Source organism: Salmo salar, chromosome ssa11 (genome assembly GCF_905237065.1).
Source record: "Salmo salar chromosome ssa11, Ssal_v3.1, whole genome shotgun sequence".
Classification (NCBI taxonomy): domain Eukaryota; kingdom Metazoa; phylum Chordata; class Actinopteri; order Salmoniformes; family Salmonidae; genus Salmo; species Salmo salar.
Genome location: NC_059452.1, coordinates 76,230,007 through 76,248,727, shown reverse-complemented (window position 1 = coordinate 76,248,727; position 18,721 = coordinate 76,230,007). Strand labels below are relative to the sequence as shown.

Below are 18,721 nucleotides of genomic sequence, written 5' to 3'. Positions count from 1 at the left end.
TGTCGTCTGCATAGCAATGATAGGAGAGACCATGTGAGGATATGACAGAGCCAAGTGACTTGGTGTATAGCGAGAATAGGAGAGGGCCTAGAACAGAGCCCTGGGGGACACCAGTGGTGAGAGCGCATGGTGCGGAGACAGATTCTCGCCACGCCACCTGGTAGGAGCGACCTGTCAGGTAGGACGCAATCCAAGCGTGGGCCGCGCCGGAGATGCCCAACTCGGAGAGGGTGGAGAGGAGGATCTGATGGTTCACAGTATCAAAGGCAGCAGATAGGTCTAGAAGGATGAGAGCAGAGGAGAGAGAGTTAGCTTTAGCAGTGCGGAGAGCCTCCGTGACACAGAGAAGAGCAGTCTCAGTTGAATGCCCAGTCTTGAAACCTGACTGATTAGGATCAAGAAGGTCATTCTGAGAGAGATAGCAGGAGAGCTGGCCAAGGACGGCACGTTCAAGAGTTTTGGAGAGAAAAGAAAGAAGGGATACTGGTCTGTAGTTGTTGACATCGGAGGGATCGAGTGTAGGTTTTTTTCAGAAGGGGTGCAACTCTCGCTCTCTTGAAGACGGAAGGGACGTAGCCAGCGGTCAAGGATGAGTTGATGAGCGAGGTGAGGAAGGGGAGAAGGTCTCCGGAAATGGTCTGGAGAAGAGAGGAGGGGATAGGGTCAAGTGGGCAGGTTGTTGGGCGGCCGGCCGTCACAAGACGCGAGATTTCATCTGGAGAGAGAGGGGAGAAAGAGGTCAAAGCACAGGGTAGGGCAGTGTGAGCAGGACCAGCGGTGTCGTTTGACTTAGCAAACGAGGATCGGATATCGTCAACCTTCTTTTCAAAATGGTTGACAAAGTCATCCGCAGAGAGGGAGGAGGGGGGGAGGGGGAGGAGGATTCAGGAGGGAGGAGAAGGTAGCAAAGAGCTTCCCTAGGGTTAGAGGCAGATGCTTGGAATTTAGAGTGGTAGAAAGTGGCTTTAGCAGCAGAGACAGAAGAGGAGAATGTAGAGAGGAGTGAGTGAAAGGATGCCAGGTCCGCAGGGAGGCGAGTTTTCCTCCATTTCCGCTCGGCTGCCCGGAGCCTTGTTCTGTGAGCTCGTAGTGAGTCGTCGAGCCACGGAGCAGGAGGGGAGGACCGAGCCGGCCTGGAGGATAGGGGACATAGAAAATCAAAGGATGCAGAAAGGGAGGAGAGGAGGGTTGAGGAGGCAGAATCAGGAGATAGGTTGGAGAAGGTTTGAGCAGAGGGAAGAGATGATAGGATGGAAGAGGAGAGAGTAGCGGGAGAGAGAGAGCGAAGGTTGGGACGGCGCAATACCATCCGAGTAGGGGCAGAGTGAGAAGTGTTGGATGAGAGCAAGAGGGAAAAGGATACAAGGTAGTGGTCGGAGATTTGGAGGGGAGTTGCAATGAGATTAGTGGAAGAACAGCATCTAGTAAAGATGAGGTCAAGCGTATTGCCTGCCTTGTGAGTAGGGGGGGGAAGGTGAGAGGGTGAGGTCAAAAGAGGAGAGGAGTGGAAAGAAGGAGGCAGAGAGGAATGAGTCAAAGGTAGACATGGGGAGGTTAAAGTCACCCAGAACTGTGAGAGGTGAGCCATCCTCAGGAAAGGAACTTATCAAGGCGTCAAGCTCATTGATGAACTCTCCAAGGGAACCTGGAGGGCGATAAATGATAAGGATGTTAAGCTTGAAAGGGCTGGTAACTGTGACAGCATGGAATTCAAATGAGGAGATAGACAGATGGGTCAGGGGAGAAAGAGAGAATGTCCACTTGGGAGAGATGAGGATTCCAGTGCCACCACCCCGCTGGCTCGATGCTCTAGGGGTATGCGAGAACACGTGGGCAGACGAAGAGAGAGCAGTAGGAGTAGCAGTGTTATCTGTGGTAATCCATGTTTCCGTCAGCGCCAGGAAGTCTAGGGACTGGAGGGTAGCATAGGCTGAGATGAACTCAGCCTTGTTGGCTGCAGACCGGCAGTTCCAGAGGCTGCCGGAGACCTGGAACTCCACGTGGGTCGTGCGCGCTGGGACCACCAGGTTAGAGTGGCAGCGGCCACGCGGTGTGAAGCGTTTGTATGGCCTGTGCAGAGAGGAGAGAACAGGGATAGACAGACACATAGTTGACAAGCTACAGAAGTGTTGTTTCTTGTATTATTGTCTCCTGTGTCTTTAGAGAACTGTTTCACTTTGATATCCTTTTTCTTCTGTCCTGATTTTCTCTTTCTTTTCTTCTGTTAACTAGATATTCTTTGTTATTCTTCGTTAGCTAGCTAGCTTCTTCCAAAAGAGTCCCTAGCAACTGCTTAGCAACTGGTAAACAATTCAGCTTGCTAAGATAACTACAATTTTATGAAAAATAGTTATCTTCTTTGTTTGTTGCTTGTTTTTTCTCCTATTCAGTCTTGCAGTTTTCTTTTGCTTTTTTCCGATGTACTTCACTCTAAAAACCATGTAAATTTCAATATTTGTAGGAGCTCATTTTTCAGCTGCTGCTGCTCAAATTGGAGTTCCGGAACATTGGTCTTATTTTTATGGTCTGTCCAGCCCACTGGCATTGATCTGGCTTTTAAGCATGGGCAAAGGTATATTACAGAAGATCAGATCAATGCACGTGTTCGAACTGTGACCTAACTTAGTTGATGATCTGGTAGTATCATTAACCATTCGTTTCAAACCACAGCTCTCCGCATATCTCATTAACTGAATTATATTGGAATCATGAATTGTAATTATTATGATCCTTCCAATTTATATTAAAATCACCCAAGCTAAATACATCTCTGTTGCTATCTGTGGCCTTGTTAATCCCAGTGCATAAGTCATCCAGATAGGACACCTTAGAGCTAGGAGGTCTATACACACATCCCGCCAATATGGCTGCCTGGTGAGGCAGATGTACCTGAGCCCATAGTGCCTCTACTTGACATATATTAAGGTCATCCCTCCTATTAAAAGGTATATGATTCTGAATGTACAGTGCTCCACCCCCACCATTCCTATTCCTGTCCCTTCTCAGTAGACTATATCCATGGATGTTCATTTGTCCATCATTTACAGACGCATCCAAATGCGTTTCAGGTCAAAGCTAAAATATTAAAATGATTTATGTTGACCAAGATAAAAACCTCATGTATTTTGTTAGGAAGGCTACAGACATTAACCTGAGCTATATGCAGCCCTTTCCTTGTCAAGAGGAGATCAATAGAGCATGTATTCGTTATAGTTGAAGGTGTCATGATACACTACAACACACAAACTCAGATTTGAACATTGGATTAAAATAGCCAGGGAGTTACTCTAGAGTCCGGATACAGTTGCCCGTTGATGTAAAGGAGACTCGTTGATTTTAATTGTACTCTTAAGATGGGCCCTTAACTTGACCCCCCCAATAACCTATTACTGCAGTGGGCTAAATCAGGGGCACACAGAGTGTTTCTTGGTGGTCTTAAACAAATCTACTGTGAAGCAAAAGTATACACCTCACACACATGGTTATGGACTTAAAAAAGAAGACTCCTGTACCATGTCAGATATAGTTTAAATGTATTCATGTTTGAGTTTGCAACCCAATATGCCACTTTAAATACATCACAGAAGACTGAAATGTAACAAAATGCCTATTGAGCTGTACACTCTGATGCTCAGTTGGTCAATATTCCCCTCGAGTGATTCCCCAACATCTTGTCAACATGTGCCCCAAAAATGGAGCAGATATCTTATACCAATCTATCTGTATAGACATTTGTCATTAACAAGGATCTAGGAGGCCCCTATAGTGTCCAAAAATCTCTCCAAAATGTCAAATGTTTTAAGCATCTTTATTTTCAAGCATATAACTTTTGTCAAAAAGTATTTTTATGACCAAATTTACATTCTTTAGTGTAGACATTCATTTTTTTATGATTTCATGACTGTTTGATAGTAGATCCCTGAATGGTCAAAACACCTCTTCAAATAGAAGTATGTTTGTAGCACAAAATATCTTACAGGTCAGCCCTCTTTCACTCTCTCTCATCATGTCACAAGCGAACAGGCTCCCAGAGGCAGGGCCATAAAAGGCCCCAGCTTACTCAACTGCCACTCCCCTCTCCAACAGCCATCAGCCCAGAACAGTATGAAGACAGAACAGCTAAAAGATCATTTGGGAATTCTTTCTTCCTTATGGAGCTTTTTGAAGGTGACTTGAATATTCAATGTGATGTTTGTATATAGATATATATTATTTAAGAATGATGTGTCTTAATTGTTTTCATTGACATGTATGTTTTTTTAAAAAGGAAGGCTATTTATCTATTGAACAGTAGCCATTGTTTATTTTCATACTGTTTGTAAGCAATCTATTTGACCCTCTTATATCAAACCTCTTAGACTACAAACTATGATTAGAAATGATAATTAGAAACTATGAACAACTATGAAGCCTGTGTGTGTGAGTAATGATCTATTATTTAATAGTGTAATATTACTCTCTCTCTCCACTACCTCTCTCAATGTATACCAAAGTAACACATATAATTAACAACTTTTCAACGTTTTGTATTGCAACAGTTCTGAAAGACAATGACATGCAATTTTTAGGGAATTATTAATACATTGCTCAAAAAAATAAAGGGAACACGAAAATAACACATCCTAGATCTGAATGAATGAAATAGTCTTATTAAATACTTTTTTCTTTACATAGTTGAATGTGCTGACAACAAAATCACACAAAAATAATCAATGGAAATCCAATTTATCAACCCATGGAGGTCTGAATTTGGAGTCACACTCAAAATTAAAGTGGAAAACCACACTACAGGCTGATCCAACTTTGATGTAATGTCCTTAAAACAAGTCAAAATGAGGCTCAGTAGTGTGTGTGGCCTCCACGTGCCTGTATGACCTCCCTACAACGCCTGGGCATGCTCCTGATGAGGTGGCGGATGGTCTCCTGAGGGATCTCCTCCCAGACCTGGACTAAAGCATCCGCCAACTCCTGGACAGTCTGTGGTGCAACGTGGCGTTGGTGGATGGAGCGAGACATGATGTCCCAGATGTGCTAAATTGGATTCAGTTCTGGGGAACGGGCGGGCCAGTCCATAGCATCAATGCCTTCCTCTTGCAGGAACTGCTGACACACTCCAGCCACATGAGGTCTAGCATTGTCTTGCATTAGGAGGAACCCAGGGCCAACCGCACCAGCATATGGTCTCATAAGGGGTCTGAGGATCTCATCTCGGTACCTAATGGCAGTCAGGCTACCTCTGGCGAGCACATGGAGGGCTGTGCGGCCCCCCAAAGAAATGCCACCCCACACCATGACTGACCCACCGCCAAACCAGTCATGCTGGAGGATGTTGCAGGCAGCAGAACATTCTCCACGGCGTCTCCAAACTCTGTCACGTCTGTCACATGTGCTCAGTGTGAACCTGCTTTCATCTGTGAAGAGCACAGGGCGCCAGTGGCGAATTTGCCAATCTTGGTGTTCTCTGGCAAATGCCAAACGTCCTGCACGGTGTTGGGCTGTAAGCACAACCCCCACCTGTGGACGTCGGGCCCTCATACGACCCTCATGGAGTCTGTTTCTGACCGTTTGAGCAGACACATGCACCTTTGTGGCCTGCTGGAGGTCATTTTGCAGGGCTCTGGCAGTGCTCCTCCTGCTCCTTCTTGCACAAAGGCAGAGGTAGCTGTCCTGTTGCTGGGTTGTTGTCCTCCTACAGCCTCCTCCACGTCTCCTGATGTACTGGCCTGTCTCCTGGTAGCGCCTCCATGCTCTGGACACTACGCTGACAGACACAGCAAACCTTCTTGCCACAGCTCGCATTGATGTGCCATCCTGGATGAGCTGCACTACCTGAGCCACTTGTGTGGGTTGTAGACTCCGTCTCATGCTACCACTAGAGTGAAAGCACCGCCAGCATTCAAAAGTGACCAAAACATCAGCCAGGAAGCATAGGAACTGAGAAGTGGTCTGTGGTCACCACCTGCAGAACCATTCCTTTATTGGGGGTGTCTTGCTAATTGCCTATAATTTCCACCTGTTGTCTATTCCATTTGCACAACAGCATGTGAAATGTATTGTCAATCAGTGTTGCTTCCTAAGTGGACAGTTTGATTTCACAGAAGTGTGATTGACTTGGAGTTACATTGTGTTGTTTAAGTGTTCCCTTTATTTTTTTGAGCAGTGTATAATGTGTTACATAGTGTGCATCTGTGATAACTTTATGTAATAGATCCTCTCTCACTCTCTCTTTCTCTCTCTCTCTCTCTTTCTCTCTCAGGCTATGGAAAGGACATGACACTGAGTCTCTGTAAAACACTTTGTGACAACTGCTGATGCAAAAAAGGGATTTTAAGAAATACATTTGGTTGATTGACAGATTTGTGTTATTCTACAAATAATTTAACAATATGATTATTATACTAATCATTATTATCATAATCATTATTATTATTATTATTATGTTACAGGTGAGACATACCCAGAAATGTCAACGTGTCACGTCCTGACCATAGTAAGCTGTTATTTTCTATAGTAGAGTAGGTCAGGGCGTGATGGGGGTTTTCTAGTTTAGTTTTTCTATGTTGTTATGTTCTAGTTTTGTATTTCTATGTTGGGTTGTTCTAGTTTTGTATTTTTATGTTGGGCTTTGTTTGAGATGATCTCCAATTAGAGGCAGCTGGTCATCGTTGTCTCTAATTGGAGGTCATATTTAAATTGGTGTTTGTCCCCCCTGGGTTTGTGGGAGATTATCTTTGAGTCAGTGTATGTTTCACTGCTGCGTCACGGTTTGTTGTTTTTGTCATTCAGTTTATTTATGTATTGCATAAATACTTATTTCCATCATTAAAATGCAAATCAATTCGTAACATTTTTGACATGCGTTTTTCTGGATTTTTTTGTTGTTATTCTGTCTCTCACTGTTCAAATAAACCTACCATTAAAATTATAGACTGATCATTTCTTTGTCAGTGGGCAAACGAACAAAATCAGCAGGGGATCAAATACTTTTTTCCCTCACTGTATGCACACACACACACACACACACACACACACACACACACACACGATAACATATGCACTATACATACACATGGATTTAGTACTGTAGATATGTGGTAGGGGCCTGCTGGCACAGAGTGTGTTGTGAAATCTGTGAATGTATTGTAATGTTTTAAAATTTTATAAACTGCCTTAATTTTGCTGGACCCCAGGGGATCCATCATAAATACAAACAGGACAAGTCTAACAGTTACTTATACTCAGGCAGACCTACCCGGAAAATACTTTTTCATTTCACAAGCTCCCTTAACATCAGCTCCGTAAGTTCACTACAAAAATTCCCAATTGTTTCAAATGTTCAAACTCAGGTCTCCCCAATTCACTACATAAATTCCCATCTGTTTAAAACTGTCAAACTCAGGCCTTCACTATTCACTACATAAATTCCCAAATGTCCCATCTTCTTTCAGTTCAACAAGGTCACTACACATCAATCACCAGGATAGATTTGCAAACACATGCTTTACCCAAAACAGCTGCAGAATTAAGTTACATACGTAAGCACTCACTCGATTGCATGAGAACATCCGGACAGGATGTACATAGCGTGAGAACATCTGGACAGGATGTACATAAATGGGCATAACCGCGTGACACATAAAATAGGTGGTCATCAATCACTTTCGGGACACGTGCCGTCTACTGTATTTCTTCTCTTAGGCCACTTAGTTCCAGTGAAGGGAAATCTTAACGCTACAGCATACAATGACATTCTAGACGATTCTGTGCTTCCAACTTTGTGTTTCCTGTTTCAGCATGACAATGCCCATGTATACAAAGTGAAGTCCGTACAGAATTGGTTTGTCGAAATCAGTGTGGAATACCTTGACTGGCCTGCACAGAGCCCTGACCTCAACTCCTTTGGGATGAATTGAAATGCCGACTGCGAGCCAGGCCTAATCGCCCAACATCAGTGCCCGACCTCACTAATGCTCTTGTGGTTGAATGGAAGAAAGTCCCTGCAGAAGTGTTCCAACATCTAGTGGAAAGGCTTTCCAGAAGAGTGGAGGCTGTTATAGCATCAAAGGGGGGACCAACTCCATATTAATGCCCATGATTTTGGAATGAGATGTTCGACGAGCAGGTGTCCATATACTTTTGGTCATGCAGTGTATTTTGAAAGCAGGTGCTTCTATACAGGTGTGGTTCCCGAATTAATTAAGCAATTAACATCCCATCATGTATAAAAATGCTAGGCAGGCCATTATTTTGACTGCCATGGCTATTCCTCCAAAAGGATCATAATGCGCCCATCAACAGGGCACGAGTGGTCTCTGAATGGTTTGATGAGCATGAAAACGATGTAAGCCATATGTCATGGCCTTCTCAGGCTGAATTCCAAATGATTCCCTACCCTTCGCCCCTCCATTTGCATGTTCACGCATGCATCTGCTATATGCACAAGTGCAGTGGTGGAAAAAATGCACAACTGTCATACTTGGGTGAAAGTAAAGATACCTTAATAGAAAATGACTCAAGTGGAAGTGAAAGTCACCCAGTAAAATACTACTTGAGTAAAAGTCTGAAACTTTTTGGTTTTAAATGTACTTAAGTATCAAAAGTAAATGTAATTGTCAAAATGATACTTAAGTATCAAAATTGCTTCATTCAAGTCACGGGTGTGTCCCGAATTAGATGGATTTATGGTGCTTTAGGGAACTCTGGGGGGGAAAAAACAAGGTCTGCAAGTCGGAGTTCTAGAAAAAGTTCCCGACTTAGAATTCCGAGTTGGATGACCGTTCAAAACTATTTTTCCCAGTCGGAGCTCGTTTTTTCCAGAGTTCTCAATTGTCTTGAACGCAATGAAGTCAGAAGTCTGAGATTTCAGAGTTCTCAGTTTCCAGTTGTTTTGAACACTGCATTACTCCACTTACCATGAATGAAATGACACGCGTTGAGGACCAATGAAATCCAATTCCTTACCTCTCGCAAAGATTACGTCTTCATCCCCTTCATTTGAAAGCAACCCCACAGCATTATCAAACTTCCCCATGTGTCATCATAGGGAGGGTGTTCTTTTCTTTGAATGGTTCATTTGGTCATTGGTAAATATGAGAAGACCTAGCTGCTGACGGAGACACAAGAAGACCTGATTGAACGTAGCAAAAAGCCACCTAAACACGCCTTAATCCTGGGAAAATGCTATTTCGGAATGTACAGATCAGCGCTCTGTTTACTAACGATCAAATGAAGCATTCAATGAAAATAACACCCTCCCTACTATCACACATGGGGAGGTTTTATAATGCTGTGGGGTCGCTTTGCTGCCTCTGGTACTGGGGGCCTTAAACGTGTACAAGACGTCATGAAATCAGCAAATTATCAGGTGTTTTGGAATCCAATATTAACCCAGTGTCCAAAAACTTTGTCTCCATTGAAGGCTGTGGGTCTTCCAGTAGGACAATGACCCCAAACACACATCAAAAAGCACCCAGGAATGGATCAAGAAGAAACACTAGACTGTTTTGGAGCGGCCAGCGAAGAGTCCAGATCTGAATCACATCCAAAACCTATGGCAAGATCTGAAAACAGCAGTTGGTCGAGAGCACCCCTCAAACTTTGAAGAATTAGAACAGTTTGCTGCTGAATAATGGGCCAAATTGCCAGTAGAAAGCTTCAGCAAGATCATTGATTGCTACAAGAAGTGTCCATGCCATTTGTCTTTATTTTCTAAATAAAAAATTGTAAATTTAAGTTTACAAGAATAAAATTGGTTCTGCAATGTTGAAAGTCCAATAACAAGGTGTGGAGACCAAACATTTTTTTTCAATAATTTATTTGAGAAGAAATAGGGATTTATTTAAGAAATTTGCAAGGGTGCCAATATATTTGTCCGCTACTGTATTTGTTCTAGCCCAGCACTAACACTCTTTAACATAACCCAGCTGATGAATCGGTGGTTGATGGGCTAGGGCTAGGCTACCAAACCTTTCTTTGTGGTCTCCAATAGAGAAACAAGGACATCTTACAATCATTGAGACATTTCTGCTCAAAATTCTTAGGATTTCATTATTTCTTTGTTTTACGCACCAACCAAGACTATTTTAAGCTTAAGGTAGATGGTACCTGCTTTTTTTCACTGCTGTTGGCTACCATAAATGTGTAACCTATCTTTGGTGTAACTACAGTATCTTCAGCTAGCTAGCTATCTCTGCTTCACTAGACTGCTAGACTGACTGGACGATTATTTGTCACTACCTTGAATGGAATGTTTGACAGGATGAACTTAACAAAAGTTGAATCATTTTATTAATATACTTCAGGAGAAATAAATGTGTAGGCTCTGGAGTGATTCAGAGGCCATCCTTATCTTCTCCTCTTTAAGCTTTTCCTTCTCCCTTTGCCTCTTCTCTCTCTCGCGCTCGGCCCGTGTGCTGACAAGACAATGGGCCACGGATCCAAGACCACCTCCTAAGGTGCCTGGTGGGAAGAAGGGAGAGTTGGTAGACTGTCAATGGTGGACAGAGAAGCAAACCCAGGTCACTGGCATGATAGGCAAACAGCCTACGCATCATGCCAATAGGGCTACCCCACTTGGTGGGAATGGGAATCACTCTTTTCACACCACTTCAATACCGAAGTGACTTTATCATAACAGGTTAGGAGAACTTACGCAGCAGGTTAGGATAATTAAGGTTAGGAAAAGAGTTAGCTCTCCTAACCTTCTATGAAAATGACTTTGTATCGAAGTGGCGTGAAAAGAGTGTGTCCCTGGTTTGAATAGGAACATGACTCATATTAGCGAGGATCGCTACACTGCCCCCTCCGAAAAGGAAGGCACATACCCCCCCTTCAAACACATCAGCCGCCTGACACGTCCAGATGTGCATTCCAATGGCCTCACGGCCGCCATCTCACTTCTGACACCAGTGTAGTGAATGGCGGGGTAGGGAAGCAAACCCGAGTCACTGGCGTGAAGGCAAACACCCAACGCATTGTGCCAATAGGGTTAACCCACTTAGTGGGAATTGTAACGTGCCTCTTATTAGCAAGAATATTTTCAGGCTGCTTTCCCAAAGAGAATTTGAAAAATAAACTGTTACGTGTTTCTTGTTCCCCATTTTCCCCTGTTAGTGTGTTTGTGTCCTGGGCATTACAGGTGTACAGAGTTGCGGCTAACGAAGGTGGGCGTGGCTGTAGCTGATTACAGAGAGGATATCTGTTTGCCGTGTAAGAAGAGAGAGAGAGAGAGAGAGAGAGAGAGAGAGAGAGAGAGAGAGAGAGAGAGAGAGAGAGAGAGAGAGAGAGAGAGAGAGAGAGAGAGAGAGAGAGAGAGAGAGAGAGAGAGAGAGAGAGAGAGAGAGAGAGAGAGAGAGAGAGAGAGAGAGAGAGAGAGAGAGAGAGAGAGAGAGAGAGAGAGAGAGAGAGAGAGAGAGAGAGAGAGAGAGAGAGAGAGAGAGAGAGAGAGAGAGAGAACACTTGTTTTTTTTGTTTGATTATTGGTGTTAATTTCTTTGTTTGTGTTTCAGCCTGTCCTCCTGAGGTGCTCCACCCTACCTAGGTCCTGGAGAAGGGAAAAGGTAGATCTGCCCATGGGTGTACATTCTCACGTAGATAACCCATTGTTTTATACACTAGGTTAGCCGGGCGGGTGTCACCCTTGTATTTTTCTTGGAACCAGGTAGGACAGTGGGTTAGGGTTTAGAATGTGTTAGGAAGGATTAGGTGTGTAGAAGAGGAGGGACCTTTTGTTTATTTTCATTACTTGGACCCCGAACCCAAACAGTTCCCTTCTCTTACCTTCCCTTGTTGTTTTGTTTCTTACTGATTATTTATGGGTGTTTTATATTGTTTATTTAACTAATTCACTAAACATCCCCTGAGGGTTAAAATTGAGTTCTGGTTGTGGTCTGATTTATTTATCGCTCATTGCACCCCACATTTCTTCCCCTTTCATCCGTGTTACCTGGTGTGTTTAGGCCCAGGCATTTACGTCTCCTCCTCAGACGAGCTACACCCGAGGGGAGAACGTAATATAAACTTGTAGAAGAGATAAGAGAACTAGTGAGAGAGCCTAATGTTCAGTTAGGCTTGAGATAAAATATTGGTTGTCTAGCATAGCTTCCTACCTATGCTGTATAAATGACCGCCTTCCTCCTTCTCCCTGTGAAAGGTCCTCTCGATTTGTCGTCGGTATCTCTCTTTGACCTTAGTATTTCCCCAGTTGAAGATTCTCCTACTGATACTTTCATCTTTCTTGTTCTTTTCCTCAATGATGCTTCCACCATCATCTTCCTCCACAGTCGCTTTGGTCCTCATCTCCTCCTTTGTCTGTCTCTCCATTTCTTTACTCTCCTCTTTCATTCTCTGCTGGTCTTTCTCTCTATCCATCTATTTCTTTCCACCTTTCGTTCTTCTCTTGCTCAAATGCTGTATGTTTTTCTACCTTTGCTTGTCTCGCCTTAATGTACTGCTCTTCCCATTTTTGCACCGGCGGTGCTCTGTCTTTCGTTTTGTCTCGCTTTCTCGATCGCTCCTTTGTCTTCATCAACTCGCTGTTTAGCTACCTTCCTCCGTTCATCCTTTTCCTTTCGCCTTGTAGGCCTACTCTCTCTCATCCTTCCCATTGCTTTTTATAGCTCCCTGTCTTTTCAGCCGATCAATCTCCGTTTGTCCTTTTCTTTCTCTCTGTTTTTCCTCATCTCCGTCTCGATCTCTGACTGGTTTGGTTTTGACAATCTATGTTATTCCTTCTTAACCCTCTCCATCTGTTTCTCCTCTCTGGAATCTCCTTCCTTGATAGAATTGATTCTCTTATCAAAGAAAAGAGATACATTCAGTGTTTCTGCCAGTGAACTGACTGACTGTATCATATCTACTATATCTATGGACTGTATTCTGTTTGAACCAAAACCAATATCAACAACAAAAACCAAACAATGTATTTGTGATGTAATGGTGCATTCCACCCATAGACTCAGCATGATCATTCACATGTTATGATTCCACCCACAGCAATTAAAAGGCATCCATTTGATCAATAATTTTCATGACATGAGGCAGTTTCGTGAACTTTATTTGATTTGTACTGTTTCCCTCTGGCAAACCAAACACTTTTAAATAAACCAATTAAAATGATGTCTACTCAGATTAATATTGCTCTGGTCCTACGAGATGTGACAGTAATTTCAACGTAGAACATTTCATTAAATGCGAAACCTATCAACCCACACACAACTGTACCACATTTATCTTTGTTGACATGGCATATGACATAGTGTCGTCTCTTTGTCTCTCACGGGTAGAAAATCCACATCATTACAAATTGCCAGACAAGGGATGCACATTGCTAGGTTTTTAAAGCGAGCATAAAATACACTGAAAGGTTATTAAACATAACATTTGAACTGTTGACCATAACTCAGAGAATGCAAATATCTACATAAACTAAACAGGCAGCACACAATTGTATTGTACACACATGGTCCTCCCTAGCTCAGTTGGTAGAGCATGGTGCTTGCAACGCCAAAGGGAGTCCTGGGACCACCAATATAAAAAGAAATGATGCACGCAAGACTGTGTCGCTTTGGATAAAAGCTTTGGCGAAATGGCATATATTATTGATATATTACACATTGTAATAGTACATGTACAGTATAAGTAGACTTTCACCCTGCACACACAGCGTTATACATCAATATGTTATTGAAAGAAGACAGACAAGCCTTGTTCTGCAGCACGGGCAGCAGGCGTATTGTTCTGGTCCTCATCTCTTCATGGCCTTTTCCCTTTTTTTATATTTCTTTTTTCTAAACATACCTTTTTCAGCTCCTCTTTTACCCTGTCTGCCCCCCACACCCACCCCTCTCTATATTATCTCTCCTTGCACCCCTCTTTCCCCCTCCTCCTCTGCTGATCTACTTGTTGAGGTATTTGGCCACTGAGTGGTAGGCCAGTAGGATCTCGGAGTCCTTGGGACAGGTATATCGGAACTCGTCCTGCTGGTTGGCCTTGGTCAGGTAGCGGGTCAGACCGGTCAGAGCCACAGGGATCTCAAAGTCACGGTACTTCCTACACACCACCTGTAGGGGGCAAGAGGGAACACACACACTGAACCACACTGAGCAACATTTAATCTGTTTACTATTGACACAGTGGTGTCAGTGGTACTTGTAGTATGTAGTCATACAGACCAATAAAAGGCCATGCACTGTATATATTCCCATCGTTTGATCTTCAAGACTACCCATACTGTCCGTATTTGATCACTACAGTGCCATGTTACCATAGCGACACCCCTGAGTTCACCTATAAATACCGTGACTAAACCTTTGCATTTCCTGATAGAGATTGAGATGGTTCCAACAGAGAGGAACAGAATAAATGAAAGGACAATAGATGACATAGGCAAAGGCGATGTGGTCTATGAGTTCCTGGAATGCTTGATCTGATAACCTTGACTATGTTGAGCTTGGGAAGCAGGTTGCAGTCAGCTAGACTGAGGGAGTTCCCATCCAGATAGTTCCGTGAGTACTGGCGGGCATCTGGGTTCTGGTCCAGCTCATGTGGGAGTGGCGTCAGCAGGTACTGATCCAACTTCATCAGGCTCTTCAGAAACTTCTTCTCCAGCACTGAGAAGCAGCAAAGCCTCATTAAAAGCTGGAACAAGGCTCATTTTAATACAGGACATACTGTTTCAATGACTCAGCGATTTCTTAACAACGAGGGGCTCTTACTATCATTGAGGCCAGGGTTAGGGTTCTTGATGTATGCAGAGAACTTGTGGAAGATGTCATCTCCAGCACCGTTGGACTCCTTGTAGCGACAGCAGAGCTTGGGGTACCTGGAAAAGCATTGCCATTAGCTCTCAGCTTTCTGGATCAGTGAAACCAGTGGAGGATACATTTGACTGCAAAGAGGTTAATTCACCCGGAATAAACATTTATTTATACATTACCTGTCTCGTTTGCAGTGTGTGTGTGTGTGTGTGTGTGTGTGTGTGTGTGTGTGTGTGTGTGTGTGTGTGTGTGTGTGTGTGTGTGTGTGTGTGTGTGTGTGTTTCTGTGCATTTATGCCTGTTTATGTTCATCACACACTCACTGTGGAGGAGCCAGGGCCTCCTCTAGAAACTCCTCGATCTTGTTGGTGTCAGTGCGCACCTCCTCCCCGAAGATGAGGAACGGGGGCTGAGAACCTGGGGCCAGGTCCTTCAGCACCTCTGGAGCCCTGACAACCAGAGGACCAGATGAAACACATGAGGGAGAAAGTCACTCAACTGCACACTTCATCTGTTACACACAATCCTCTAGTCGTTCTGTTATCATTAGCAGTTCATAAGTAGTGACAAATGACTTTTGAGGATGCATGGGCATGTTTGGACAAGCACTTGGATTCAGGCGTGGCTTGGATGTAGGGAACGGTTGCTTTAGGTGTATTGTGGAGAGTGTATGTGTGTGAGGGTGAATAGCCACATACGTACCTCTTCATGTCCACTGTGGTGAGAGTGAAGTTGGCCCCCTTCAGCCAGAGGATCATAAAGAGTCGCTGACAGAAGGGACAGTTCCCCACGCTCTCCCCATCATCACTGGCCTGACGGGTGGAGGGGTATTCGAGAAGGACTTTTTCATAATGTAAGTGCAGTGGAACAAAGACGATTTATTGCTGTACTTGTTACACTATACTTTCTTATGTAATATATATGCTGTAGTAAGGACACTAATGTAAAGTGTTACCGTTTTTATTTATATAGCACTTTTTACAACACTTTGCGAATCAAGATAATTGAGTCATTGGACTGTGAGGAAGTGAAGGCATTTTCAGCAGCAGGGGATAAAGACAAGTAGAAAGCCTCCAAACTGGACAATCCTCTTTTTCAGTTTCTGTTCACCTGACCTGGCTTCAAACAGAACACACACCTATACGCTGTAACTGTACAGGATTTATGTAAACAACAAGATTTTATGAAGATTGCTTCAGGGTCATTGCATATTATTTTAATCACTTTCTGACTGCACCCTTTTGATTTGAAAAAAAACCTTCCATACATACAGTACCAGTCAAAGGTTTGGACACGCCTAGTCATTCAAGGGTTTTTCTTTATTTAACTATTCTCTACATTGTAGAATAATAGTGAAGACATCAGAACTATGAAATAACACACATGGAATCATGTGGTAACCAAAACAATCTTAAACAAATCAAAATATATTTCATATTTTAGATTCTTCAAAGTAGCCACCCTTTGCCTTGATGACAGCATTGCACACTCTTGGAATTCTCTCAACCAGCTTCATGAGGAATGCTTTTCCAACAGTCTTGAAGGAGTTCCCACATATCCCATCTCAATTGGGTTGAGTTCGGGGGATTGTGGAGGCCAGGTCATCTGATGCAGCACTCCATCACTCTCCATGGTCAAATAGCCCTTACACAGCCTGGAGGTGTGTTGGGTCACTATCCTGTTGGAAAACAAATGATAATCCCACTAAGCACAAACCAGATATGATGGCGTATCGCTGCAGAGTGCTATGGTAGCCATGCTGGTTAAGTGTGCCTTGAATTCTAAATAAATCACTGACCGTGACACCAGCATTCCACCCATACACCATCACACCTCCTCCTCCATGCTTCACAGTGGGAACCACACATGCAGAGATAATCCGTTCACCTACTCTCCATCTCACAAAGACACGGCGGTTGGAACTAAAAATCTCCAATTTGGAATCATCAGACCAAAGGACACATTTCCACCGGTCTAATGTCCATTGCTTGTGTTTCTTGGCCCAAGCAAGTCTCTTCTTCTTATTGGTGTCCTTTAGTAATGCTTTCTTTGCAGCAATTCGACCATGAAGGCCTGATTCACGCAGTCTCCTCTGAACAGTTAATGTTAATGTGTGTCTGTTACTTGAACTCTGTGAAGCATTTATTTGGGCTGCAATCTGAGGTGGAGTTAACTCTAATGAACTTATCCACTGCAGCAGAGGTAACTCTGGGTCTTCCTTTCCTGTGGCAGCCCTAATAAGAGCCAGTTTCATCATAGTGCTTGATGGTGCGATTGCAATTGAAGAAACTTTCAAAGTTCTTGAAATGTTCCGCATTGACTGACCTTCATGTCTTAAAGTAATGATGAACTGTCGTTTCTCTTTGCTTATTTGAACTGTTCTTGCCCATAATATGGACTTAGTCTTTTACCAAATTGGGCTACCTTCTGCATACCACCCCTACCTTGTCACAACATAACTGATTGGCTCAAACGCATTAAGAAGGAAAGAAATTCCACAAAATAACTTTTAACATGGCTTACCTGTTAATTGAAATGCATTCCATGTGACTACCTCATGAAGCTGGTTGAGAGAATGCCAAGAGTGTGCAAAGCTGTCATCAAGGAAAAGGGTGGCAACTTTGAAGAATCTCAAATATAAAATATATTTTGATTTGTTTAACACTTTTTTGGTTACTATTTTATTCCTTATGTGTTATTTCATAGTTTTGATGTCTTCACTATTATTCTACAATGTAGAAAATAGTAAAAAATAAAGAAAAACCCTTGAATGAGTAGGTGTGTCCAAACTTTTGACTGGTACTGTAAATGAACATGAAAAAAATCTAAGTTTACGCGTTTTTAGATCATTGATGTTAAAGTTTTAAAAAGTATAATTTATTTTTACAAATAAATTATAAAATAGTTTGACAATCCTGTTTTTAAGTTTTCCAATGATATCAAACTAAACCGTTTATCTTCTTCTCATGATAGGGTGGGGCATGCAAAATGGGTCAACGTTCATCTATATCCTGAAAGTATAAGTCCTTGCTGTATGCTCTCTCCCATTCCAAGATGGTGGAACTAAAAGGTACCCCTGTTGTTATAAAACAGGACTAAAGTTCAAAACACAGTAATACAGTCTCCATTGGAGGCAGGTTAGGATTCTAACTCTTACCTTGATGAAAAGTTCAATCTTGGGGACCTCCGCCATCTCTCTCAGTTCCTTCGAGCTTAGCAACTAGTTAATGTTGGTTCTCAGAAAAGCGAGAGCTGTCAGTGTCATCCCAATCCACACACACATGCATACACACACGGCTAAATCACCGTAGGTCACCGAAGGTCAGAGGATCCAAATGGTTCTCTTAGTGATGAAGGTCAGATTTGCTGTTATGATAAAAGATGGTCAGCTCCTCCACAGGAAGCAACAACACTGGTTTGTTAGGACTAATCCTCTATTCCTCCCTCTCTCCCTCTCTTTAGTACCTCTCTGTCGCCTCTATCTGTTTCTGTGTCTCTCACCACACCCGTCATCTGTCTCTGAAGAAAACACCCCCACCAGACCTACCAGTCAGACCAGTAAAGTGAGATCACCCCACCTATTCTCACTCTCCCACAGGCCTCCAAACAATGTAATGTCAGTGTGGCTCTCTTTCTCTCCCACCCCCTCTCCCCCACCTTCCTGCGTACCTTACCCAGCTATACATTTTGCAGTGTTTTTGGTGGACACATTAAGCCCACTTTCTGTCTTCGAGAGAATTTATGACCGGCTGAAGACCTCGTCATTCATCTGAAAACTCTCAAAGATGACAAAGAGAGTTAAGTTAAGGGGAGAGAGACAGAGAGAGAGAGAGAGAGAGAGAGATTACACAGACCCACAAAGAATTTGAGTGGCAGAATACCTGACCACGGTGACTGACCCAAAATTAAGGTAATCTTTGACTATGTACAGATTCAGTGAGCATAGCCCTTTCTAGGGAGTTTTTC

The 18,721-nt window shown here is 43.2% G+C and overlaps 1 protein-coding gene across 1 annotated transcript; it reads right to left on the bottom strand.

Annotated features, from left to right (window-relative positions):
- Window positions 1-13,038: 13,038 nt before the first annotated feature.
- Window positions 13,039-18,257, bottom strand: clic3 (chloride intracellular channel 3). The gene is made up of 6 exons (XM_014128357.2): window positions 17,913-18,257; window positions 15,458-15,567; window positions 15,079-15,204; window positions 14,715-14,821; window positions 14,434-14,609; window positions 13,039-14,060 (listed from the first exon to the last, which is right to left on the bottom strand). Exons 1-6 carry the CDS (start codon window positions 17,946-17,948, stop codon window positions 13,896-13,898), a joined length of 720 nt encoding a protein of 239 aa, XP_013983832.1. The 5' UTR covers window positions 17,949-18,257; the 3' UTR covers window positions 13,039-13,895.
- Between the last annotated feature and the right edge of the window lie 464 nt (window positions 18,258-18,721).